General features: G+C 48.5%; 4 protein-coding genes across 4 annotated transcripts; 1 reads left to right on the top strand and 3 right to left on the bottom strand.

Moving 5' to 3' along the window:
* Window positions 1-49: 49 nt before the first annotated feature.
* On the bottom strand, window positions 50-4,154 carry pccb (propionyl-CoA carboxylase subunit beta). Its single transcript, XM_003962385.3, has 15 exons — window positions 3,883-4,154; window positions 3,260-3,379; window positions 3,108-3,176; window positions 2,976-3,032; window positions 2,781-2,894; window positions 2,595-2,705; window positions 2,395-2,503; window positions 2,136-2,256; window positions 1,979-2,060; window positions 1,780-1,903; window positions 1,588-1,695; window positions 1,412-1,512; window positions 1,235-1,333; window positions 1,056-1,155; window positions 50-963 (listed from the first exon to the last, which is right to left on the bottom strand). The coding sequence occupies exons 1-15, from the start codon at window positions 4,123-4,125 to the stop codon at window positions 842-844; spliced, it is 1,680 nt and encodes a 559-aa protein (XP_003962434.1). The 5' UTR covers window positions 4,126-4,154; the 3' UTR covers window positions 50-841.
* A 593-nt stretch (window positions 4,155-4,747) lies between these two features.
* Window positions 4,748-8,246, top strand: LOC101071026 (E3 ubiquitin-protein ligase MSL2-like). Its single transcript, XM_003962402.3, has 4 exons — window positions 4,748-4,914; window positions 5,570-5,718; window positions 6,456-7,846; window positions 7,939-8,246. The coding sequence occupies exons 2-4, from the start codon at window positions 5,577-5,579 to the stop codon at window positions 8,239-8,241; spliced, it is 1,836 nt and encodes a 611-aa protein (XP_003962451.1). The 5' UTR covers window positions 4,748-4,914; window positions 5,570-5,576; the 3' UTR covers window positions 8,242-8,246.
* Window positions 8,247-10,709: 2,463 nt separating this feature from the next.
* Window positions 10,710-13,968, bottom strand: LOC100653422 (TNF superfamily member 10). The gene is given in 6 exon segments (NM_001246301.1): window positions 10,710-10,919; window positions 10,997-11,241; window positions 12,353-12,469; window positions 12,541-12,586; window positions 12,677-12,814; window positions 13,855-13,968. Coding segments are annotated over 6 exon segments (870 nt in total).
* A 3,303-nt stretch (window positions 13,969-17,271) lies between these two features.
* On the bottom strand, window positions 17,272-20,699 carry nceh1a (neutral cholesterol ester hydrolase 1a). The gene is made up of 6 exons (XM_003962401.3): window positions 20,566-20,699; window positions 20,169-20,460; window positions 19,053-19,299; window positions 18,901-18,970; window positions 18,535-18,706; window positions 17,272-18,469 (listed from the first exon to the last, which is right to left on the bottom strand). The coding sequence occupies exons 2-6, from the start codon at window positions 20,307-20,309 to the stop codon at window positions 17,849-17,851; spliced, it is 1,251 nt and encodes a 416-aa protein (XP_003962450.2). The 5' UTR covers window positions 20,310-20,460; window positions 20,566-20,699; the 3' UTR covers window positions 17,272-17,848.
* Between the last annotated feature and the right edge of the window lie 5,996 nt (window positions 20,700-26,695).

Raw genomic sequence — 26,695 nt, 5'->3', positions numbered from 1 at the left:
CTGGTGAAGCGCTTTTGTTTCTCAGCCGTAAATCAGATTAAAACGGGTGTGTTTTGAAACCAGCATGCTCATTTAATTACAGTCAACAATGGTCCGTGAAACAGCTTTGTTTATTCTGGGAGGTTTCAGCAGTTTTGTTGATCCCCGAGGAACTGCCAGTAATTTCTGAGCAAGTTATCACATTTGAACTTTGTCAGTTCAAAAAGCTCCTCCATCATTACGTTATTGAACTCTTCAAAACAAAAGTTGGACATCGCTCGGTGGAACGAGTGTATTCTATAATTACAGTTACAGACATGGAAGAAACACCAGCCGATGGCAGCTTTCTAAATCTGATCCGGAACAACTTTACCTCTGAAATGGATACCTCGGGGATCCAGGTTTCAGCTCCGGGTAGAAAAGCTGCTGGCTTTGAATGCATGATTGGGATAAAATACATAGTCCAGAGAGAAGGCACATTCCCGGAGTCTAAAGATGTTTCTCTTTATGTGGAGAAACGCAATACAGCAATCTGGGAGCACTGCATAGCAAAGGACCATAGTAACGTCTGCATAGCTACTAAAACAGACTAAAAGTTCTGCAAATCATCCACCATTGTGGAGACGGTTGTCGGTGTTCCTCGGACCAAAGATGACCACGGCTGATCAGATGGTTAGCTTCACAAGGAAAGGGCTGAAATCACCTCCGTTACTTGAGAAACTGAGCAGGAAGTTGCGTATCGTGGAGTGGTAAAACAAGACAAGTGTCATAGACGCTGACGCTGTATAAACGCATTTCACTGACGGAAAAAAAAAAAAGTCCCACGGCAGCGGCCGTTACATAACGTGATCGCCAGAGCGCATCACAGAGGAATGTTGGCGTGCTTCTTCCAGGGGTTGACCTGCTTCTTGCTGGCCAGCACCTCCAGATCTCTGCAGAGCTTTTTACGAGTGCTTGACGGCTCGATGATGTCGTCCACGAAACCTAAATTTGGTCCACAAAAAAGAAGACTTGGCACAAACACATGGAGAAAGACGGGAGCTGTTCAGAGAATCTGGAGAGTTGTGAACATTCACCTCTGACAGCAGCAGGGAAGGGGTTGGCGAACTTCTCCACGTACTCGGCCTCGGCCTCGTTCTGGTTGTCCTTGCCTCTAAAGATGATCTGGACTGCACCCTGAGAAGGAAACCAAGAGAACTGATGCTAAACCTCCGATTCAAAAAGGGATTAACCAAGAAAACGGTCATGAGTCCACCTTGGCGCCCATGACTGCGACCTCGGCTGTGGGCCAGGCGTAGTTCATGTCTCCTCTCAAGTGTTTGGAGCTCATCACGTCATACGCTCCTCCGTACGCCTGACACACACAGACACACAACCCGCATCCATTATCTGATCTGGAAAGGCTTTTTTAAGGGCGCTCTCCCACACGCACCTTCCTGGTGATGACCGTTATCTTTGGGACGGTGGCCTCTGCGTATGCGTACAGCAGTTTGGCTCCGTGGCGGATGATGCCCCCGTATTCCTGAGCAGTACCTGTGGATGGAATAACAACACCTGTGTAACGGCCTCTAATTGGTCAATGGTTGGAATCGCTGCTTTAAAGATAACCTGGCAGGAAGCCTGGAACGTCTACAAAAGTGATGATGGGGATGTTGAAGGCGTCACAGAAGCGAACGAACCGCGCTCCCTTCACCGAGGAGTTGATGTCCAAACAGCCTGAAAAACAGAGCGACGCTAAAATAAACCAGACAGAAAAGACGAAACACACTCAGAAATCCGGCAGTCCTTTCGTTTACATACCAGAAGCCACTTTGGGCTGGTTACCCACAATGCCTACAGTGCGTCCGTTCATCCGGGCAAATCCCACCACAATGTTTTTAGCGTAGCTGGGCATAATCTCAAAAAAGTCCCTCTCGTCCACAATCTAAACAGACAAATGGGAGAAGTTGTAGCGACTTCTGGAGGCTAAATTAGAACTGCAAGTGCCTTGTGCGCGCACCGCGTGCACGATGTCCAACATGTCGTATGCTTTTGTTGACTCAAACGGGACGACAGTGTCCAACGAAGGCACCAGGCGATCGCTGAGGAGAGAAGATCTCAGAGATGAGTTCCATATGAAAGAAAAGGTAACAGACGAGGCACCGGTGGTCGGTTACCTGGGGTCATGGCTTTCCCTGACGGGGGCGGGGTCCTGATTGCTCAACGGGAGGAAGTTAAAGAACTCCCGCATATTGAGCAAGGCTTCAATATCATTCTCAAAAGCATGGTGAGCAACCCCTGAGAAGACATCGGTTACGTTAGACACTCAAACAGATGTGATGTCCAGGCTACTGGTGGTTGTGGCAAAACAAGGCTAATTGTCCTGGTTATTGTATAAAAAACCAACAGTTTAAAAAGAAGGCTGTCCCAACGCACCAGATACAGTGGTGTGAGTTTTGGCTCCTCCAAGCTCTTCTTGAGTCACGTCTTCATTGGTGACAGACTTGACAACGTCCGGTCCGGTAATGAACAGGTATGACGTGTCCTGGAGACAAACATACAGGATCACTGCAAGTGTGCATTTCAAATACCGGGACCATTTTGGGAGGATTGAGCAACATTTGACAGCACGGTACCTTAACCATGAAGGTGAAATCCGTGAGGGCGGGAGAGTAAACGGCTCCTCCAGCACAGGGGCCCATGATGAGGGAGATTTGAGGGATGACCCCCGAAGCCAGAACATTCCTCTGAAAGCGGCAACACGAATGAGTCGGACCTTTTTGACCAGATGAACGACAACAAATGTAAGGCTGAGCAAATACCAGGAATATGTCAGCGTAGCCGGCCAAAGACTCAACGCCTTCCTGGATCCGAGCTCCGCCAGAATCGTTCAACCCGATGACTGGAGCTCCGACCGTCATGGCCTGGTCCATAATCTGTGCACAGATAGCATTAAAAAGCACCAGGCTAGAGATAAAAGGTGCCGACAGGTGCAGACTCCTCATTTATCTGTTTACCTTGCAGATCTTCTGTGCATGAGCTCCTGACAAACTGCCACCAAAGACTGTGAAGTCCTGCAACAAAGAGTGACAGAACGGTGAACACGGCGCAGGTACGTTATTGTGCGCTTCTTTTCACAGCTACTGTACCTGACTGAACACGTACACCAGCCTGCCATTGATCCTGCCTCGGCCTGTCACCACGCTGTCACCAGGGAACTTTATGAAAGACAGCAAATGTTTAAAACCTCAAAGAACCAGAGTAGAAGACTTGAAGACCGGGGGTAACAAGCGGCCATCACCTTGTTCCTGTCCTGGTCCATGCCAAAATCGGAGCAGCGGTGCTCCACGAACATGTCCGTCTCCACGAAGGAGTCCTGGTCCAGCAGAAGCTCCACTCGCTCCCTGGCTGTCAGCTTACCCTGAAGAACATTGTGATACACCACAGGTTATAATGTTTCTGAATACCCATTCCTGGAGAAATACACCAAAAAAAAAGAGTTTTGCTATTAGAACGCACCAAGTTCTATTCTTTGGCGAAGTTTTGCCAACAGGAGCTGAGAGTACTGGAGCATTTATTAAAATGTAAAAGATTTATTAGCTATGCTGCAAATGCTAATCTTTATCAGTGCTTATTTTTTGACACTGGCAGTTTGTGGGTAGACGTCATTGACAGTCATCGAGACAAACGCTTATGGATATTTACTGCTTTAAATATACGAATTTCATCCGAAAATAAGGTTAGAACTTTGGTTTATATTTCATTTAGTTACGGTAATCTCAACCCGCTAAAAGAAGTGACACTAATCAAGTTCCACTGCAAACCCTTAGCCAATTGTTGAACATACCCCATCAGCAGAAAGCACAACTTGAAGAGTATTTTAAATAATAAATGCATGCTTTTTTGGAGTTCAGCTGTAATTACCCTCTTGTGCTGGGCATCTATTCTGTTCTGACCTCCCCCGACCAGCGCCGCCTTCCGTTTCTTGTCAATTCTTTCCTTGACCGACATGTGGCTGATAGAATAGCGGCGACATTGGCGCAGCAGGTTCGTCTGTGGAAGAGCAGCAGCGATCGCACCATGTTTCGGTATGGTCAGACATCCAAAAGATACCCTTAAACCGTGAATCAGGCCGCAGCTGCTCCGAGCAACAGTGAAGGCCGCCATTTTTAAGCTGCGTGCCCGAAGGTGACGGGGTTGGTTGACTTGACAAAGGTTTGAGCCAATAGACAAAGGGGGTGGGGTCAAACAGCCAATGAAACGCAGTATCTTTGCGATATGGGCGGGACATAGAGAGAGAAAGTTATTTTCCTGCCGTGACTCTTTCAAATGGTAAATATTTGCCCCGAGTTTGGCTACAAGGCAAAAATTATCTCGCGTCTTCAAATTTTTGGAATTTTCTGCTTGTTGCGAAGATAAATATTATCCTACCTCACCCGTTATCAGTAAAGGTGTGGGTTTAGCTTTCATGAAGGTATCTGGCATAAAGTCTATTTACCATATCCTAAAATTTACAACGTTTAATCCAAAATCTAAAAGTAATTTTAAAAGAATAACGAGTTTCTATTAACATGATTATTGTGTTGATGCAACGTATGCTTTGATAATAGAGTGTACGGAATTAACGAACGTACTATAAAACTTCAATTTCAATAAAAATTAAGTGAATTAATATAATTATGAAATCGATTTCCTCTGGGTACACGAGGAAGGAAAGTTTAGATACAGGGTAAGGTCCCGTCGTACATTACGGTAACCAAGGTAACTAGACAAAGTCTCGCGTGATTATGCCCGTGGAGAGGTTGATGCGAGGAAAACTGGAGAATCGACTGATTGATGCATTTGTAAAACGGATATTTGGCTATGTTTCAAATGCTGCTCTTCAAGTATCATAGTAAACCTTACAAAAACCGCATGATTTCAAATTAGAGCCCGTGTTTCCTTCAGTCGCTTAAGGTATGGGGTGGTGCTAGGTGATTGGATATTTTTTTGCTTGCGAATTGCTTGCTAGCCATGCTAACTTTAGCTGGTTAGCTTTGTTTACATCAAGTGCGCGCCTGGAATTTTAAAGCTGCATTCGAACCAAATATGTGGGTTGTTCGGATGAACTCTTCGTTCAGTTAGGCATCGATGAGGAAGGGTGTTTTGAAGTAAATGGGCCGTAAGGCCAGTTTCGATCCATCCTGTTAAACGTCTTGCTGATCCAAGCTAGCACACGCTACATGATGCTAACCTTTTGATCGTTTGATTCAATTTGAGCTGTTAAGTAACGCAAGTTAACACGAGCAATCGCTAATTTGCCTTCAAATTAATGGAATCTCTGCAATCCAAATAAAAATCTCGGTTGGTCGTTAGGAACTAGTGATGCTAACTTCAACGGTTGGCGAAGCTACCGTCCCTGTTGTGCGTGTCATTCGGTAACCGCGACACCATGCTCCGTGTTGGCAGTTGTGTTTATCATCCATTCACGTTTGCATTAACATTCTGGAGCGGCTGATTTTTGCTCCCCAGGGCTAGCCTGTATCTCGGCTATCCACCGTAAGCCTTGGCTATCTTTGGTACTTCGCAGCGTCTGATCGGATCTTTTTTTTGCCGTGTTTCCCGACATCAGCCGAGCGATGAACCCCGTCAACGCAACCGCTCTCTACGTGTCCGCCAGCCGGGCCGTTCTGCAGTGCGATCCGAGGAAGCCTCACACCTTTTCGGATATGTACACACTACTGCCCTTCTTCCGTCAGTCCCTCGCATGCCTCGTCTGTGGTAAGTGTCCCAAAGTCACCGCTTTATAACAGTTGCTCTATAACCACACCAAGAGATGGACTGAGTGTCATTTTACCAAACGTTTTGCGGGTTTATTGGAGTGAACGTGGGCGTACGTGTACCCGGAGCAGGTGACGATGCGTCGGGCTGCTCACTGCCTCCGGTCTCCTTGGCAACCGAAGCTGAGCCCCAGTCATCTGTCCACTCGTGAAGACAGATGACTCCTCTGTTGTGTCTACCGCAGAGCCATGTGTCTCCTGTTCCTGCTGTATTTACCCACTCCGCTTTGCCACTGGGACATCAACACCTGAACCGCCTGCATCTACAGACACGCAGTACTGACTCTTTAGTGGGGGCCTGATTATATTTGTGTCCTGATGCACATTTAAACAGGTGCCAGCAGAAAATAGTCACGCGTTTGGTTGTGAACTGGTTCAAAGCCTTTATTTGATTAAATTGACAGAACAGTCGTTGCAATTATATATAGAGTTCCTTTGAAAACCATTGACTGTGCAATCATAAATATATTGTGCTTTTTTTCACTGGTTATCAAACTATGCAACTGGTTAAAGAGGTAATCTTCCATACTAGTCTATTCTATAGGTATTATGGCCATTTCTAAACAAACATGAATGATAGAAACTACTTTAAAAGACTCCAGCTTGTTGCCACAGGTCAGAACGTAACTGAGGAACGAACAACCATGTGTGTTCATGGCTCTTTTATTACCTTCCCAGGTAAACTGCTCCAGGACCCCGTTTCCCCGACGCATCCAGAGTGTGAGCATTACGTCTGTTCGGGCTGTAAAGGCCAGAAGATGCAAATCAGGACGTCGTGCAGCCGCTGCAAGGATTATTCTTCCTTCCAAGAAAACAAACAGCTGTCTTTACTGGTGCAATCATATAGGAAGCTCTGTCTCTATGTTACTCATTCACCATTGCTGCAGTTAATCAGCAGCCACGTCGGTGGGTCTCCAGAGATCCTGGGCTTGTTAGAGGAGGTTCTAATGACTCACGATGAAGACATAGAGGCAGATGACCCGGGCTTAGCTCCAGAAGAAGCGAATCCGTCTCTCCATGAATCTCTTACGCCAACAGAGGCTCCTCCTGCCCCTGCAGAACTCTCAGCTGTACCACAGAGCTCCTCCTCTGACCCTCCCCGTTCAAACGGAACCCAGGGATGCAATGGAGAAGTGCTAGAAGACCTAGAACCTTCATCTCCTGAGCTGGAAGTGTGTGAGCTGGTAGAGGAACAACAACAGGCAGGCCTTTCCGTCTCCAATCCTGGCTGCGGGAGTCTCGAACTAAGCCTGAACACTAGACCTCTAGCCCCAACACCGGGCACCGTGTGCTCACTCAGGGATGGAGAGTCCAGTAACAGGGAGCTGGAGGAGGGGGAGGTGTTGCTTCTTAGCGTGGAGGAGGTGTTACAGACATTGGATCCCCTTCAACCCGGTTGCGATTCTCACATACATCCAGACAGGACTCACACAAACATAACTGACAGAGCACACGCACAAATGTACATACAGCTGGACGCTGCCCACAACTACACGCAGATTCGAACAGATCGGACTAACGCGGTCACAAGCCAAGGTGCTCACATAAACTCGTCCTCCTTCGATCCCGCTCCCGCCTCCAAACGCCCGCCCGTGCGCCTTAAACGTAAGCGCTCTCGTTCAGAGAGCGACCGTGAAAAAGTGAAACCGCTCCCCATCGCCTCCATCTTGCAGGGCTCCTCCCACCCGCAAACGCCCAACTCCACGCAGACACTACACACACAAGCCCCCCCGTCCTCCCTAAGAGTTCCAGCTCACACATACTCATCGCTGCCTAACGGGGGGCCTGCGAAACAGAGTCGCTCCACGCAGAACCATGGCAAAAACGCCAGGAAGCACGTGGAGTCCGGACCCAAGAAGCCCCACTCAAAGGCCCGCGGGGGCTCCAAGACCAAGGACGGAAGCAAAGATCAGCGGCTGATGTCAGGCTGCCTCGTCCCCCCAGCGCCTGTCAGGCCCCCCTATAAGAAGCCGGTGGAGAAGAAAGGATGCAAGTGTGGCAGGGCCACCCAGAATCCTTCAGTGCTGACCTGCAGGGGGCAGCGATGTCCCTGCTACTCGAACCGCAAGGTAGGATGGGGATTTTCTTTTCACCCTGGAGGTCACTTTTTACAAAGTCAGTTAGGCTCAGACAACTCACCGGTGGTTGTGTTCTTTGCCAGGCGTGTTTGGATTGTATCTGCCGAGGCTGCCAGAACTCCTACATGGCCAACGGCGAGAAGAAGCTGGAGGCTTTCGCCGTGCCCGAGAAAGCCCTGGAGCAGACGCGGCTCACGCTCGGCATCAACCTCACCAGCATCACCGCCGCCGCCGCTCTCCGCAACCCGGCGACCACCAGCATCCGAGCAAACACCCTCCTCAACGTCGCCACGGCGACAGGCACCCCGGTCACCACGGCCTACCTGTCCCCCAGCCCCCCGCATGAGCCCAACTACGAGGACAGCCTGGAGCTCTTGATCGGATGAGACGCCGACTCTCCCAAAAATCCCAAACCCCACACACACTCGTGCATACAGTAGACAGCTCGGTGCTGATCGAATGTGATGACTGATGGCTGCGTCTGTCAGTCAACCCGCACCTCCCCAGTGGAGGCTGGGGAGGTGACCCACGGCAGCTACGGCCCTGTTGTCTCCACTAACCTGCTCTTCTTCTGTTTCGGGAAACGCTGAGTCGTCAGAATAGCATGGATGTGCCAAAGCCTCCTGTATCGTGCCTGTGTGTTGGTGTGTATTATTGCCTGTCTGTAGTTAGACCCTAAATACCCAGTTCCAAATGTATTCTGGACTTCAGAGGTGCTATTTCTTTATAGCCCGTGCACATACTGTAAGAGGCAATAGGAACCAATAGCAGGTATTTCAGTCTGTCTGTACGTTAGCATCCAAGTGTAGTTCACGTGTCTACTGTTTTGTTTTGTTTTGAACAAAAGCAGCATTGCGGCATATCCGCTCACAGCATTTCCCACTTTTTGTCACTTGTATTACACCACGTTTGTGTAAGAAACACATCATTGGAGAAAAGGACGGCCCGTACTTGCTCGGTTTGCAACTCGACTGTATGCCTTTTTTGTCTACTTAACTCCATCTAAGTACTGCTAACTAATTTGTCTTAATGAACCTGACCGATGCAGGTCTTGTTGAGGCATCGAGATCACGTCAAAGCACTTGGCTGGCTTCACAGTGTCTCTTTGTGTGTGTGCGGGCGCCTGCTGAGATTTACTGTAATGCGGGGAGGCGGTGTGTAAGCTGTAAGCACTTAGGACTGATTGACTGGCCAAATCACAATAAAAGCGTTCTTGGTTACCATAGCAATAGGAGCATCGGCGGGGAGCCTCGGCTTTGGTGCTCACACACAGTTGTTTACAGTGATGCCATGGATCCTGATTTACTGTCATTTGGAAGTAAAAATAGGCATTCGCGTTCCACGTGTGGGATCGTACGTGGCCGTGTGTTTAAACTGAAGCCATAGGTATCGTTTGAAGCTAAAAATCCTGTACATGCTCGCCGTTGTGGTATCCCAACTGACCAGAGATTATTTTTGACACTAGTCACATCTTCCGTATGGTGGGTGTTTGCGCTTTGGTCTTTCCTCCTGTCCGTTCGGGTTGAAGCACCTTGAGACCCTGCCATAACTCCAGAGGCCGTCGTCGTTTGTGTCGTATTCCGTCTCAACTCCAGCGTGTTTGTCAGTCCAGCCATGGTGACCAAAAACAAAACGACTAAAGAGGACACTGGCAGACCAGGCCCACACCTTCCGCTCTCCTGGAGACCAGGACGTCCCAGGCAGGTTACAGTATGGACAGAACCCCCCCCCCCCCCCCCCCCCTCTGTCCGTGTCTACGTTTCAAAATGTATTTCTGTTGGGCATTACTTGAACCCTATTTTTTTTTTTTAAATGTTAAAACTTGTTTGCAGAGTGACTTATTATTGCTGAAACATTCACTGCCATAGTATGAAAACATGTAATACAGCAGGAATTAAATGATAGTTTTTTACTTTTTCACTTACGTCTCTTTCTGTCTCCAGGAAACATTCAGTTAAACATTGACTAAACATAACAGCAGACGAAGGGTCTCACACATCGGGCCCCGATTACAACCTTTAAGAGTGGCTTTAGATTGTGAATCCACAGCGAAGGCTTGATTTTTAAGGGCTGCTTTACCATCTACAGGCTTCACAGAGAAGGTTGGGATTAGCATGCCTCAAAGAGTCAAAGCTAACGTGATGAACCGGCTTTTACTTACTTTAATGTTACCATGTTGCGACAAAGACAAGTCATTTTTCATTAAAGCGAAGAAAATGCACGTTTCTCCAGGGGATAATTTCCCAAATATATACACCCAACAGCTGTGAAGACATTTAGAAACGGAACAATTGCACAGTTTCTCATTCTAATTGAAGTGCTTTAATGCTGAGTCCGCGTATACTCGATCAGCGCCCTTCCAGCCGGCCGCAGCACGCACCGATCCGTGGCCCGCGGCGTTCGGGCAAGGCATCCAGCACATCTGTAAACAACAACCCTGATTATCTCGAAGGGTCTAAACAACTTGCAGCAGTTTGGATAGAAGCTCCTGAAGGGACTGGGAAGCCCACGGCTCACCCCGCTACCAAATGAAATACTCTGGCTTAATCCACACCGAGTGCAGGTCGAGCGCTCCAGGCGTACTTGGCGTGGAGTGTAATCCATGTTTGCTCTGGTAAGTAGCCCTAAAATCAGAGTTTAATGCTGTTGTGAGGCAGGGAATTACTTCACTTCCATGACTTTAAGGATAGCTGGGCGTCCACAGCTTTGATTGTATCCAAACAACGCCGTGGCCTTGAATAATAACCCTGGACCCTGAGCGATCCATTCTTCCACCCTTCACCCACAGACAGCCGCTCATAATACCAAGAGACCCTCTGGCATCTTTGTCCATCACGTCCCTCTTTGGCCCATTTTAGCCCACGAGGAAGGCTCCAAAGTAGCTCGCCCTCCCGTCCATCTCCATGGTGCTGGCGTTGCTAACGGTGATGAAGAGGCGGTCGGCAGGCTGCAGGAAGGCGGTCCCGGCCTGATGCAGGGAGAAGAGCCCCGGCTCCTGGCCCCGAGGCCAGCAGACGCTCCGGGAGGACTTCATGAGCAGAATGGGCACCGTGTAGGAGCTCATCTGTAGGAAAACACGGTCAAAACCTTCACCGTCAGCAAACGTACCAACGGCCTTCCAAAACCTGAGCAGAGCCAAACCTTCTTGTAGATATACTGGACGAGGTGTGCCCCGTCCTCCTCTGCTGCGTCTCCATTCGCCTCCCCCTCTGTCTCCCCAGCGGAGGACAGCCTAAAATAGGTCTGGGCGTAGATATAGTAGAGGCCTGCTCGGGGCACCAGCAGCTCTCCTGCCCTCAGCTCCATGTTTTGCAGGAAAGACAGACCTCTCTGGCCCTCCCACGCTCCGATCCGCTCCCCCAGGTACCCCCTGCCGGCCCGCGCGCCTGCAACACCCGGCCCAGGACAGATAATGAGCATGAACCCACAGACAAAGGCATCATTTCAGACAGAAACTGGTATTTTGAAGGTAAAACTGTAAAGCAGGCGCGCTGGTTGGCTGTCTGAGCCTTTTCTCATGGTTAAGGACTTCAGAGGGAACAGATGACATCCATTTATCATGAGGTAACTGTTTGTAAAGAAAAGAATGCCGTCCGACCGTCTTGCGTTGCAGCAGAAATGCATTCCTTGGGTACAAACTTGAAGGCTGAGCCCGGCTGCGTTCTTCATTTTGGATTTTAACCAAAACCTGCTCCTCATCACAACCTTTTTAGTGTCACAATTCATCTGAATTTATTCTTTTTTTATACTGATAAAAGGACAATTTCTGGGCCTGGTTAGCATTAGCATCATTAAGGAGGTTTATAAATTCTTAAAATAATACAATGTGTGTATTTTAGGCCATATTATGGTCAGTAAAACAAGGCTGGGTTGTCTCACCGACACCTTTTTAACCTGAACATCTGACCAAACAGGAAATATGGTCTTGATTTCCACCATCTGTTCTAGAATTCTGGTAGTCAGGAAGCATTATGCAGTGGCAGGAAGTTTACTTTGCCACAATTGCTGCGTGACCCCATGGTTTACAGCTCCAACATCTGATAGTTCACCTCACGGCCATCTTGGCGTTTCAGCGCTGCAGTTCCAATGAGCTCATGTTGGTCTCCGAGTGGATGTTTGTGCAACGTTTAATGAAATTTGCTCCAATAGTCCCCGGGAACGGCGTCGCAGCGAGGCCATGGTTCGTCTTCTACAAGAACGGGATGGAATAACAATCCGATAAGGGGGCGACCGAGCCAAGGGCGCGCTAGCGGTTGAGGGTTTCCATCCAAGTGTACGGAGCACGAGTGAACACACACAGGCGTCCAGCAGCCGGCCGTGGGACGTGCTGCTGAAGAGTGTGCTGGTTGTGACGGGACCTTGAGGCACATTCCTCACCTCTGGCCCTGAGAAGACGCGGGCGAAGCAGCACTGAGGTAACCAGCCGTCAGCTCTCTGAGGAGAGCTCTGCATGGCTAACCAGATATTTAACCCTGTACCTCGCTAAAGGATCCTCACCGTCCGCCACCGGCAGCTCCGTGAGCGGGGCGACGCCAGTCACGTGGGCTGCGACTTTAGGGAGGGGGGCCCCCTGCGGCCCGGGGCTGAGGACGGGCAGCAGACCTGTCAGCTTATCTGGGGAAAAAAGATGATTTTCAAGTGGGAAATTCTCCGCGAGAGGGAATCAATGGAGGGATTGTCGTCACCTCTCATAACATCAGAGATCTCTTTCTGGAATCTGTCAGCCATGGCCTGAAAAGGAAAAGGAAGCAGAAAAGAGGCTGTCAAGGTTCTTCTTCTCCTATTCTGCAAAACTCGACGAGAAGGAAATGAATCGGACACCTTCTCTATGTGGTGGTGAAGCTGTTGCGTGACTTGCCAGCAGGGGTCGCTCTTCTTATCCTCTGCTAGATCTTGGTCGGTGTGAGGGTTGGCGTTAATGAGGCAGGAGAGGCTACCCCGTGAGAAGCTCTCCTGCATCTGCCCCAACAACAGCAAGAAAAGCACCCGGGCAGCCAATTATTGTGTCAAATAACAATCACAGCAACAATAAATACAGCGTTTCCACATTAACGCGAGGAGAATGACCAGAACTGGCCCATCCATCAGTCCAGAATGAACTACTGTGAATGCCTTCGTACAATGGGAAGCAAAAAATAAAGAATCCCCACGAGGGAGGCGCCAGCCCGTGCAGCAGTATCGGGGGAAAGCTAGCTAGCCACAACAATCCTGTTTTTACCCACAAAGCACCAACCCTGAACAAATCACCGCTGAAGATAACGATGGAAGACGTTGTTCCAAGTACTCCACCACAGTCGGCCGGGCTATGGGAGCACCGACAACGTGCTGGAGACGGAGGGAACCTTTCCTGGGACTACACTGTTAAGTCATATGTTCATAAACAGCTATTTATTTCATACCAGCAGGTCACAGGTCCAGTGTTGAAGACTAAAGGGTGTGTGAGGGGGTCACTGAAGGGGTCACTGGTCATAGGTGTGGTGGGCGTGTCGGCCAATTAGAACTCACTCAGGTGACCTTTAACTGAGGTGTTCAGGGCTCCATGTCTGCTCTAAAGTCTGAAAAGGGCCGTTTTGGGCTGTCGGGGTGGCCTCGTCTTTCCTGCCTTTGTGTTCTGTTATCTGCTCTGCCCACTTTCTCCCGCTGCATTGTTCAGGATCACCGAATGGCACAAATGATTCATTCAATCACTAATAACCGCATCCGAAACGCGAGTTTTGCTGTTTACGCGCCCGCGGAGTGCGCGTAACTGATCATATGTTCTCATGCACGCTAAAGGCGACGGAAACTTTCTCTCGTCTACATTTTGCTTGGAAAGTTCTCAAATTTGCGCACATCTGGGAGTGGGGGGGGGGGGGGGGGGGGGGGGGGTATTCTTTTAAGAAGAAGAAAAGAGTTACACGACGCCATCAAAACGTGTCTCCTGTCCCAGATCCAGCTGTCAGACCACAGTCGCCGGAGCGGACCGCCGTGTGTGGAGAGGAACAAACGCGCTTTCTTACCGTGTTCAAGACTTTATTGAAGTACACGAAACTGACGGCGACGGCGATGATCTGGAGGAGGATGGCTGCGAGGGTGATGAGCCCCAGGCTCTGCAGGGAAGCTGAGCTGGCCATTGCGCAGCGTGGAGAAGGCACCCAGATGAGTCCCGAGCAGCAGGAAAACACTTCCAGGGGCAGGACAAGTCAGTTCAAGCTCTGTTGCATTATCAGCTCCAGAGGGAGGCGGGGAGGGAGTGGAGAGAGTGAAGGGAGGAAGGGAGGGAGGTGTGGGGGCACGGCGGGGGAGTGAACGGGTCGGTGCGAGCATGGACATGGAGGTGAGGAGGGTCCCATTTCGTGATTAACCGTTACTTTTCCCAGGCATGAAGGGATTGGTGGGAACCTTGTGACGCCCTCCAGTACCATCGGGGAAAACCCCGGAAACGTGGCTGTGCGCGTTCTGCTGCGTGCATTCTGCAACCGCAGCACCCGAGTCGTGTCACATGACATCCATCATCCGTTTCCCCTCTGTGCGTTCAGAAGGGTTCAGAGTATGGCTCCCCCTGGTGGACGGTTCCAGTACAGGCGGCGTGGGTCAGACCTGAACAGTTTCCCCATAATTGGTTGGAACGCTGCTGCACTTTAAAGACACGCTTGAACCCGGGTTTTGGACGCGGGCGATGTCGTGGGGGGTGGGGGGTGGCAGCACCCTCATGAGGGGTCCAGGGTACCCGGTTTGTTTTACATCGTGCCGGGGGAGGGGGGATCTTTAGGAAGAACATTGCGTCCCGGACTTCCCAGCCAAGCGTGCGTACCGTGCATGCGCCACTCGTGGACAGCAACTGTTGTCAGTGGAGTGCACGATGTAGTTGTTGTGTAATTGTGAGCAGATGTACAGACACACTCTGCTTTTCCAGGCCTTGAAAACAGGCTGTTGTGTTTTTAGTTGGACCTTGAACCAACATCAGTGCGTTGCTGCAGACATCCTCCCTCACTAAACAGCTCTGACTGACACACGGGGTGGACCTTGAGCTGAGCCGGGCTACAGAAAAGTGAAAATGATGTTCCCAATGTTTGCGTATCGGTAGGAAATCATCAGGGGGAGGGAGCTTTGTACTTTTTTCCTGCTATTGTGAGTGATCTGAGATTAAGCGTGCCGAACGTCCCGCCATTGTTAGCGAAGACCTGTGTCGTCCTCCGCTGAGGGGATTCATTTACATCCTCGCTTTAATGATCCCAGCAGAGCTTCCATCTTGTCGGTCGGGGCCGGTTTGTTGGGGTGTCGGTAGGAGACGGCCACTGCAAAGCTAAGTGTTTAAGTGGCTGAATGCATCCTGATGCATTCCGGCAGCCAATTCCCAGAGCTGTCAGGGAGAAGGTGTGTGAGATCTGGAGAGGGCCTCAGGGGGGAAGACGACACCCTGAGAGAAGCGTCTGTCTCCACTCCCATGGCGAAGTGCCCAACAGAGAGACAGCAACACAGCTTTACAGCATTTATACGCAGGGATCGCTGCATTTTATGGCGTGTTTGATCATTTCTGCAGATGTCGTGACGATTGTTCTTGTCATTTATGACTCTCGGGCCAAATCGGTCACCGACGAAGAACTCTGTCAAACACCAGAACAGGTCCTGACTGGCTTCAAACCTCCCAATGTTTGAACATTTTAAAGGCACCGCTTGACATGTTGAGAAAACAGTCCATCTTGGCGAGACTGATGGCGAGTGAGATGGAGGGTCCTGCTCTTATATCCATCATTAAGCCAGTCATCTTAGATTAGAACATCTAGATTAGAACATCTAGATTAGAACATCTAAGCTAACTTTCTATTTAAAGCTGTTAGACATGTGACCAGTAAACAGCAGAGACACTTCTTCTATGTTGTAATCCTTTAAGAATGTCTCTTTAAATCCAAAAGAAATGCAAAAAAATTGCATAAAGATTTTAGAAAAGTAAGTTGCTAAAGAATCTCAGTTGTATTACAACTTTTAAGAGATTCTGAAGAGAGAATTTTGAGTAGTAAATGTAATATTCATCTTAATGTTCATTTTGCTGGCATTAACTCTGCTGTTGGAAGAAAGCTGCAAGGAAAAAACAGCCAGCAAAGTAAATTATTCCAGGCCAAGAAATGAGGTGGGCTGCAGGGGATTCCCTCGCACACTCGGTGTGGAATCCGCTCATCGGGAAGGGAACAAGGGATCAAGAGATCTGACCCGCCAGCCAGAAAGAGAGGGTCAAAACAGTAAACGACAGAAATCACCTGAAGGCATCTCCAGGCCTTCAGCTGCGAGGTTAAAAGAATGTGCGAGTGTGGCAGCGCAATTGTTTGACTTCCTCTCTCTTGCCCTCTTCCAAAAGCTGTGGAATTTCCCTAAATCCCAGCGTGAGCATGACGACACCTCTTTGTCTTACATATAACACAAAGGCAGGAGCTGAAAAAGTGCCAGAGCAGCACAATGCTCGCAGACATTCTCCAGCGTGTCAGTGGAAGGGTGTCTCCCTGATAGGAAACTATGTGAACGTGGCACATGGGGAGAGTTCTGAACTCCTCAGAGCTCCATCGGACAGCCTGGTGGGCCAAAGTCTGTCACTTTTGTTACTTCTTCTGTGCTGAACACTTCCTGTTTTCCTGATTTACTTCCCTCCACTGGGCTGATCATGCTCACCTGTGCCTTGTTAACCTGCCGCCCCTTGCCCTCCGGGCCTTTGGTGAGAGAGTACAGCTGTAAAAGCTTCCCTTAAAATTTAGGGTTAGAGTTTTCATTCACTCATTTTGGAACACCATCACCGCCATTGATGGAATGCATATAATTTACGTTTAATCAGCTTTAAAGACTGTGGCCTGTCAAAATATCGGCTTGGAAAGGGAAAGAAAATGTTGCGAGTTCCCAGTCACTAAATCCATGTCCGACCAAAGCAGAGTGATAAAAGCAGCACTCAACAACTTAATTAGGTATTTTATTAATTGTGAGTTACTGCTGGTAAATTTATGTCTATGGTGGAGTTTAGGTTGCTTCCAGGCTGATGGAATAAACGTGTCTCTGCTTTCTAGTAATGCAAAAATCCTCACTGCTGCGTGTCGGGCTTGGTGGAGGCATCTTGAAACTGTTAGACCGGCTGTATTTGAAGTCCATAATAAAGGAAATGTTTCCTCCATGAGTTGGCGTCTTCAAATAAGCTGCATTTTATAAACTTTTGGAAGAAGCTGGAAATTATCCTCATGGAGCTTCGCAGATTAATTGCAAGTTGTTCTGCAGCGACCGAAAGTTGCACGGGGTCCCGTTGCCTGGGAAACAGGAAACATCACTGAGAAATGATTTTTTGAAAAAGATTCTCAAAACAGGGATCGGAATTGACTCCCGACAGCACTTTGAAGTCTCAAGCAAACCATGGTGGCAGAAAACATGGTGACGGCCCTCAAAAGTCCCGGAAACAAGTGTGAACGCTGTGGATTTATTACCATCTGCATTTGAATGAACAAATAATCAATCCATGTGGTACAAACGTGGAAAAGGAACCCAAAAATTCCTGCTGTTTTATAAAATTAGAGACTGTAAACACAGAAGACTTAAATGTAGCAGCAAACCAACTTAATTGATCATTGAGGCAACACGAAGGAAATTCCATTAGCCTAAGATGGTGCTGTTAAAGTCCACCAGCGCTCGGGGTTAGCATGAACGCCACGCAAGGTTAATATAATGTGGGTTTTAGGTTAGACCCGCAGCCCCATTGGTGAAGATGTTGATGAAGTAAGTTGCAGGTCTGAGCTTTAAAGCGTTTAAGTGCCATCGAGCGCCCTCAGTTGTGGGGAAACACCCCCCTCTAGTGGTTTTGATTTGCATAGGCTGCGTGGCAGAGATAGAAGCTTTTGGTTCTGGTACTGGAATTTTAAAGGATTTCTAAGTATTTCCACCCTCTGCTGCAGAATCTCTGGGCATACAGATCTCTGCAGCTACATGAAGTTCCTGAGCTCAGATCACGTTAACAGATTACCGTCTCGCGTCTTGTGGGCACGCTCATAAATTGTCCTTGAGCCAGTTCAGGTAAGCCCTGACTGCTCTCTTCCCCAGGTCAAAGTCAAAAGGCCATACAGCGAAGCTGAAACAGCCGTGGAAGCCGTCCCTGTAGTGGTCGTTGGTGACCTCCACCCCTGCGTCCTGAAGGCGGCGTGCGTACATCAGTCCGTCGTCCCTCAACACGTCAAACTCGCACGTGAGGATGTAAGTCCGGGGGCACTTGGCCAGCACTTCCGGACCAGCCAACAGCGGCGAAGCCCTCACGTCCAGCAGCCCAGGCAGTTGGACCGTTTTCCCAGGAGAACCTTTGTCCACGATCACAGGTTTGTGCTTCTTCCTGTACTTCGGCGCCAGGAGGACGGTCCAGTCCAGGCGAGCTCTCACCTCCGGGCTAATGTCAGGGTGGTCCAAGGAGCTGTGGTTGTTCTCCAGACACTGGGACTCCAGCGAGAGGTCCGCGCTCAGGTACTGCAGCCAGAAGCGCACCATGAGTGGACGGTACAGGATGGGGATGTGCTGGTTCTGCAGGTAGGACGGCGTGTTGAAATCCAAGGCCTGCAGCACTGGGTAGATCAACGCCTGGACGCTGAATTTCACGCTAACGCCGCCATCGCTCGAAATCTGGAAAGACACACAAAGCCCATTGTCTCTCCTTGCGTGTCCAGAGTGTCTTCCATGCGTCCTACCTCTTGGACGACGGCGGCGGCCAGGTTCCCTCCAGCACTGTCGCCGGCCATGCCGACGCGCTCGGGGTCGACTTCGTACCTGGACAGAACCTCCGGGGACAAGAAGTGCTTGGCAGCAGTCAGACAGTCCAGATACTGCACGGGGAAGTGCACCTCTGGATACAGGCGATACCTACACAGACAGCAGCGTGAGACGCTCCGGCCTCATCGGGCATCTGCTGGCGCCATTTACTGGCTTTGATGTGCTTTATTGTAAAATTCCGTGGTCCTCAGGCTCTCACCGAGGGAAATATACCCGCTTCCTATTTAGCTAAAGGGTGATTCCACCATTTTACCTGAAGCTGCACCAGGAGGGGGCGTACTTACTCAACGGAGACCACGACAGTGTTGAGCTCATCGGACAGCATGCGGTTGACCGTGTCGTACGACCCTTTCTCTGATGGTGCGAGGGAGGCGGAACAGTCGTAAGAACACTGTCTAAATGAGCAACTACACACTTGTGCGTTCTTTCCACTCACTGCCGCTGCCGAGGGCCCAGCCCCCGCCGTGGAGAAACACCAAACCTCTCCGCAGATGACCGTCCCCGCCAGCCAGCGGCTCGTAGACGCGGACAGGGACCCCAGCAAAAGTGACATCACTGACCCTGACCCCGGGAGTGACCCCTCCTCCGCTGGACCCGGGCCGGAGGATGCTCTCCATGCCTTCGGTGGACCGCCTGATGGTGTGGATGTAGTGGCCCAGGCCGAGCCAGGACTTGACCGCGGCCTGGGGTCAAAGGAGGAGGGAGGGGGGACGAAGCGGATTATTGCCAGTCAGCCACAATAAAGAAGGGTCGTGTATATTTCTGTGATTTTTTTTTCTTTTTTCTTCAACTTCAAATTCGAAAAGTGAAAAAAAGAGACAGTAAATGAATGTATGTGTTAGCCAGCTTCCACACAGTTAATAACAGCGACAGCAGCTGTGTTGCTTTTCACCTACATTAGGAAGTAGAACAAAGGTGAACACCAAGGGCTGAATAAACTCTTGACGTGACGCCTGGTGAAAAAGCTGCTCGGTGTCATTAACCCTGAATACTGATATTTTTCTGTGCGCTGCCGCGAAAAATTCAGGACGCGATGAATCATTTACTTTTGACCCTCAACCCTGAGAGGGTCAGGTCCATTAACGCGCTATTCACGGATTTCTGCTGCGCCTAAACATCACATGTGGGATTCAATGACAATCAGAATTTTGAAATTCCGTTTTATATATCGATTTTTTTGTTTTCTTATTTTGTTTCCTAGATAATATTCATCTGTACCCAATCACAGTGAGTTTATTCATTTGATTATGTGTAATTTCACAACATGAATGTCTAGAGGATGTAGGTTTTTTAATTTTTTTTTAAATCATCAACCCTGTTGGGGGAAAAATGCTACTAAATCTCTCATTAAAAAGGTTGAAAGTGGAAGTCTGCGCGTGCACTTGCGCTGCAGGTTAAGCTGTGTGGCGTTCAAAATTCAAAGCCTGTCTTTACTGAAGGCAACTGTTATTAAAAACGAAAACAAAAGCCTCTGCAGTCCAGAGCAGCTCTGTAGTTTAACACCTGCAGAATGACACCTGTCTCCTACTGCTACAGTCAAATCCAAGCTCACCAGGGTCATGGTGGTCCTCAGCGCAGCATCCAGCATCATCAGCCGCCACGGCTCCTGGATGGCGTCCGGCAGCGGGATGTAGATGTAATAGGCGAGCGCCGCCGTTAATAACACGGTAACAAAGACAGGCAGAGGCCGCATGATGGCTCCCACAGGCTGGATAATCTCTCCTGCTCTGATCTCACTCCGCACTGCGTTGCCAACTCCTCAGTAAGGAAAGTCGCTATTGGCTCTCCAGAAAGTCGCTAGATTGCGTCTTCATCGAATTTGTATTATTAGTGCGAGGAGAATACTGATGAAATAGAGACAAAAGTGAGCGGAAGGACAAATTCATTACGTTTCATACAGCATTTTTATACGTAAATAAAAAAAATCTATTATCTTTTCAATATCGTACCTGGTATTTTGTATTTCTTTCTGGAGGTGCTGACTGTGGTTGAAATAACAACGATGTAACATGAATCACAGCTATACGACCTTTGAGCACTGACAGCTGGCTCTGAACGCCAGCGGCGGTTGTGCGCATGCGCGCTGCGGACCGCGTTTATGCGCCGACCTCATGTGGGAGACCTATAAGAGCCGATGCGGGATTTGTATATGTCATTTTTGACAAAACGTCGCCATGACAATTTGAAAAGTATGTTTAAACTTTACTACGTTTATTAAATTAAATAGGTAATGCCTATTTGTATGCCCTTCTTCTCCTCTCTTCCACCCTCCATATGAGGGTCTCCCATTATGAGCTTGGTCCTGCTTAAGGTTTCTTCCTGTTGCTTGTTAGGGGTCAGGCCCTGGGATTATATAAAGCATCTAGAGAATTTTGATAGTAACAAACTATATACAGACCATTTTGATTTGATCATTGATATATATAAATCATATCCAAGCTAATCTAGACATATTTTCCAAAGCTCCTACAAAAATTTTACAGCATTTATTTCTTACTATGTAATAGTTTATTTTTACTACTATGTATTTAAGTGCACCATCTTTCCCAAAAAGGAAGTCAATAATGTGTAAAACAGTTTATATAACCAGATTTATATTTGTTTCATTTATTTATAAAAAAAAACAACAACAATCAAAACATCGTAGGTAGGAATCCCCGTAGATTCTGATTTCTTTATATTCGGCACATCAATCGGGCATGTTTGTTGTTTGTCGCCCTCTACAGGATATTTCTTAATAAAATGTTTCTCTGGGAAAATTCTTATATTAATTTGACGTCTCTGACGTAACCGAATGTACCTCCGGGAATTGAAGTTTTTAACCGACAGCCTCATTTCACAGGCAGTAGTTGTTCAGAATGACCACAGGGTGGCAGCGTAGAGCTGCCGACTCGGTTGTGCTCAGCCACAGCCGCAAAGCAAGTTAGTTTCTGTGTCCACAATATATCTAATTGCGTCATGGTTGTACACAGCATGAAAAATGAGTGTCAAAAACTGTAGATTTGTGACTATGGCTAATTACATTTTCTTAGATGCCAAAAAATCACTACTATATCATTCGTTAAAGTCTAATCCATCAGAGAGACATGATATTTACACATAAATCAACGAAGAGTGTAGAAGTGGCTCATTTCCCCGCATATCGGGATTTACACCCAAAACTAATACTCACTATTTGAGCCGTCACATTCTTGACTATGAATCCGATTAGAGAATCAAGGCAAAGAGAGGGAGAGAGTTGCCTTCGTACTGAAATACTGATGTAAGACAAATTAAAAGTCAACGTGTCGTCAATGCAGGACGTTGTTGTGGGGGGGCTTTGTGACACGTGTTGGTAAAAAAGATTATTCCTCATCAATAATGGACTACTTACTGGAAACCATTAAGAGTGCATGTTGTTGAAAATAGAAACAGCTCATTGTCACAGCATTGATCGCTGCTCCTCTGGTGGTGCCTCTGTTTCAAAGCTGTTATTAGCTGTTCAATCTTCTGAAAAAGTGCAATTTTGACAGGGCGCAACTAATCAATTACAGTAACTATTTGGCAAAGGCTTTCTTGTTTTGAATTCGAATCTGGGAAAGATTATTTAATTGGATAAAACTCAGTGCACAGAGCAAACATTATTAAAGAAACCAAGCCGCCAATTTCAAACACATGGCATTGCAATTACACTGCACGCATCACTGCCCACTGAAGTCATCGCCCCTGTAACTGGTTTCAAACTGGTCTGAATCCAGGTCACAGAGCAGCACACGCTGCCAATCGTGTTGAGGGTGTGAAGAGGCTCACTCTTCCTATCTGGGCTATTTATTGCACCCTGTCTTCCCATAATTTAACATTTAAATGAACATCGTGTCCCTTGTGGCTCTGTGTTAGCATGTAAAACAAACACAGGCTGTTCCAAAACACAGTGGCTGGACCACCAGACCGTGTCGGTTCCAACTCCTGACAGACCAGAGAGAGGTTTAAATCCAAGGAAAAGGTCAGAGGGAGCAGATCCAAGAGTGTGTAGTGGAGCTTTTCCATAATAACGAACCTATAGCTGTGGCTATTTCACATACGTTAACGTTGAGTGTTTTCTGGTGTCTTTGGTTGTGTGTTCATCTTCCCTCCTGTGTTCATTCTACCCACCTGTGTAATAGGCTCCGCCCTCTTCCTGCTGCGTATGAACTGTTTCCTCCTTCCCTTCCGTGCCAGACTGTTTACTTTCCTTTGTGTGTTTGTTCTTAGTGTCAACTTCTCCCTCTTGTCTGATCTTGTGTGTTTAGCTGTAAGTTATTTATTTATTCTACCTTTGATTTAATCGACCGGAGCAACTTTATGAACTGTTCTCTCTGTTTGGGGTTGGATCGAGGCCTGGCCAGACTTGAAGTTGCAATCATGTCGTGCAGGTTCTGACACATATTTGTTGGCTTTTGTAGTCTGAAAAGTATCCGTCACACCTGTCAACGCTGCAGCAAACCTACCTTCACCACAGTTGCAGAGGACAGTCAGCCTATACATCCTTTGAACTCCATCATGGACACCATCAATCCTGCCTCCTCTCAGCAGGCAGGGCCAAAGGCATCAGGGCGAAGCTTAAAACTGTAAATGCTGATGTCATATATCATACGTGCCTCCGCGTACTGCCCGTGATTGATTGTTGCTGCTCGGTTATGGACTCACTCTGCTAATCCTGATGGACGGAGCACCCCCCCAGGAAGCGAATGTGCTCTGGCCCCAAATACCAACCAGGAGTGTCCCGAGGAAGGATTCCCAGCCCCGGTGACAGATGCCGCAGAACGTCAGCCACGACTTCTGGTGACACAAGCAGAGGCAGAAACCCGGTTGTGATGCCGCGCTGCAGCTGAGCGGGAAAGCGTTCCTCCTAAACCCTAACAGGAGGGCAGGTAGACGACAGCCACGCCGCAGCTGGCAGGAAGTGCCATTCAAAGCAAACAGGGAGAATTTATTGGATTTCCAACCCTGGTGAAGCAGTGCAGATGGAATCAGTGCAGCTAATTCACTTTCATGCTTCAATTCATCAAATTCTGAGGCTTGTTTTAAAGAAGAAAAACCTCCAGATAAAACTACCAAGAGGCAAAAAATGGGATTAAACACACCCGCAGAGCATCACGTCATGCTATTTTTAATACTTAAATACTTTTATGTGTGCTTATATGGCTGCATACTTTGTGCAAATATCACTTTGCACAGGAGTGCTTGTGTTTTTAATCATTAGCACTACAGCTGATGATTGTTGACCCTTTCAGAAGGGTTTTCACACACTTTCATGGTGCACTCAACATTCTTACCAAAAGACGTCCCCAAATGGTGCATATGTGCCTTAAAGGCCATGTTTTGTCATGCTATTTTGATGTGCAGGACCATAGACAGACACACACACACACACACACACACACACTCACACACACATGTATCCGTTGTATTGGATGCTGTATTTCATCTTTAACGCTGGCCAATGTTTGTGTTACCCGCTGGGATAAAGATATGAAACAGGAGGGTTGAGAAAGAATATGTTTTCACTCATTAGGAGAAGGATTACAAGGCCTTCCCATCATGCTCGAGAGCATCTGGTAGAGAAAACATGTCCAGATCTTCAGCCATTCCAGGGAGGGACTCTTGGGATGGTGTAGTCAGAGACAAAAATAACTCCAAATAATATCTGTAACTGAGCACAACAGTGTCTCAGCAGAAGTGGAGAAACAAAACCACAAAGACAGTCATAAATATGGCGGCTAAAGTCAACACAAACTTCAGGATTGCCTTACAATCTTTAAAATGCAAAGCGAGGACAGCTCTGATCCTCTGTGGTGTGGAAGTGTTCTTAGACATCTCACTTGTCGGAGGTTCAAAAGTTTCTCCAATTTTCCGCTAAATTCCGGACCACCACCTCCAACTATGACTTTCCCCCCTCGACTCACGCAGAATTACAGGAAGCCAGTTTCCACTGGTCTTCTGGGAATACCGTGACCGATGTGGAGACGGTAAAGCTTCAGCCTCCCCGGGCTGCACCTCCCACCACCCGAGGCAGAGTCAAGCACCTATGGGGTGTGATGCGATCTGTGGGCTGTGACCTTTGACCTCTCCATGCATGAGGACAGTGGTACGCTGTTGCGTGGCCTTCACAACATTCGTGCAAACTTCTGCAGAGACAGGAGGACGGGATCGTCCTCGTGGATCACATGACTCACCACAGCGGCCACAAATAAACCCGTGAACACGGGCAGACTTGCATTCTCCAACTTCCTCTCTGGCGCACTATGCCGCCGCCCTGTCCCCCTTCAGCCTCTCTCTGGTCCTAATGGGATCCTGATGTTCTGGCAGCATTAAAAAAAGACCCCAACCCCCTCCTGAAGGCTCCCCTCCACCAGAACCAAGGGTGCTGAACAGTGCCCCCCCCACCTCCTCAGCTGCTGCTGCAAAGTGACGTTGACATGAAGCAGCTGTTGGGGCGGCGCAGGGGTGTGACTGATGCCAGAGCAGATTCACAGATAAGCAGGCAGATAATTGGGCAAACAGCGAAGGTGACTTTCAGCTTTTTAGGATCCTCTGTACCGGACCTGGCTGGATTCTGACCTGAGCAACCAGGCAGTTTAGATGCCCCCCTCCCTTGCTGACCTTCCTCTGCAGAGACCGGCGCGCTACAAATCAGACTCACACTCCAACCATGCACGTGCAGTCAGTTTTAAAATTCCGGCTCAGGGAGGCGGCGTGCCTGAAAGTGCACGAGAGCTTCCCTCTTTGTCCTCGTGTTGACATGTGAAGCTGTATTTCTGCCGTTAGTAGCTTTCAGCAGAAGCTCGCACAGAGGTGTTGTCTTCCTTAAAGCCAGCGCGCATGTGCAGCGGGCGTGTGCACAGGCTATTGTCGGTGTGCGCGGTGGTGATGGATGCTCCCTGCTCTATTTTGTCAGGACCTGTCAGCACCCATGTGTTCCTCCGGCCATCTCTTTTGATTTGTGAGTCAGCGTACGACTCATGATCTCATCAGAAATAGATTTTTCCAAACTCTCTTGAAAGGTTTTAGGGAGCTGTGCTGGGAGGGTCTCTGTATTTTAGTGTAGGGGGTTGTGGCGGAGCAGGTGAGTGGTGCACAGCTGTGCAACTTGGGCCTGGAAGCCTGGAATGGGTCTGGGATCTATGCTTAGAACCAGCAATTTTGATCTGCTTTCACCAAACTACAGAAACGCCCGAAATACGCAAGATTCTCTATTAATTTTTCCAAACTCGACGGCGTTAAGCTTTCCTCCAACTGTTGCAGCGTACGTGGTAGCGTGGCTCCATTATTGCCCAACGGGCTAAACAAAATTAGACGGAGGGTAAAAGTGTACTGGTCCTGGCGCTGCCATCAGAGACCTGTTACGTAAAAGGTTGAAAATGTTTAAGGAAATTTCTTACAGGTGCTGAAGCTGTTTTTGTGCCCCTCTTTATTTGGCGGACAGAAATTGATACTTTTGGGCTCCAGAGATGGAGATAAATGCACTTCCTGTTTGAATGCAGATCGTGTGACAGTCGGTGTTACGTGAGAGATGCCGCAGCGGCTTTTGGAGGTGCGTGTAAAACACTGATATCCTTCGAAATGACTCCACACCACATTGCTTGTCAACAGGTTCCACTCCCACTCATCGACGCCGTAACTTCACACTGCCACCGATGCGGCTGCAGACTACTGCGTGTCCCATTTTAGCTGTTTTTTCCTCCTTGTCTCAACTAACTGCGGTCTGAGTTCCACCATCCAGCCACGCTGGCTTCCTCATCACCCTCCCTATAGTGATGGAAATACTCAGGACCCCAATGAACCCTTATTGACGGTGTAGCTCTAATTATAAATGCATGTGTAGCATAGACAGGCTTTTGCATCATTTTTCTGCAACAGGGAGGAGGAAGGATAATTGCCCAGCAGTCTTTAAAGCAACACTATTACACTCCTCTGTGCCAGGAACTTGATGTTCTTGTCTAAAATAAGTGTAGAACATCATCATGGTCTTTGTTCATGTTGCCGCCAGTTTCTTCTCCAACTGTGCCAAGTACATGCAGGCACTGGAGAGAGCAGGGCCCTCCCTGATGGAGCCACAGA

This window comes from Takifugu rubripes, chromosome 2 (assembly GCF_901000725.2).
Source record: "Takifugu rubripes chromosome 2, fTakRub1.2, whole genome shotgun sequence".
In the NCBI taxonomy this organism is placed as follows: domain Eukaryota; kingdom Metazoa; phylum Chordata; class Actinopteri; order Tetraodontiformes; family Tetraodontidae; genus Takifugu; species Takifugu rubripes.
Note: the sequence above shows the minus strand (reverse complement) of the source record. Positions and strands in the feature narration are given on the sequence as shown.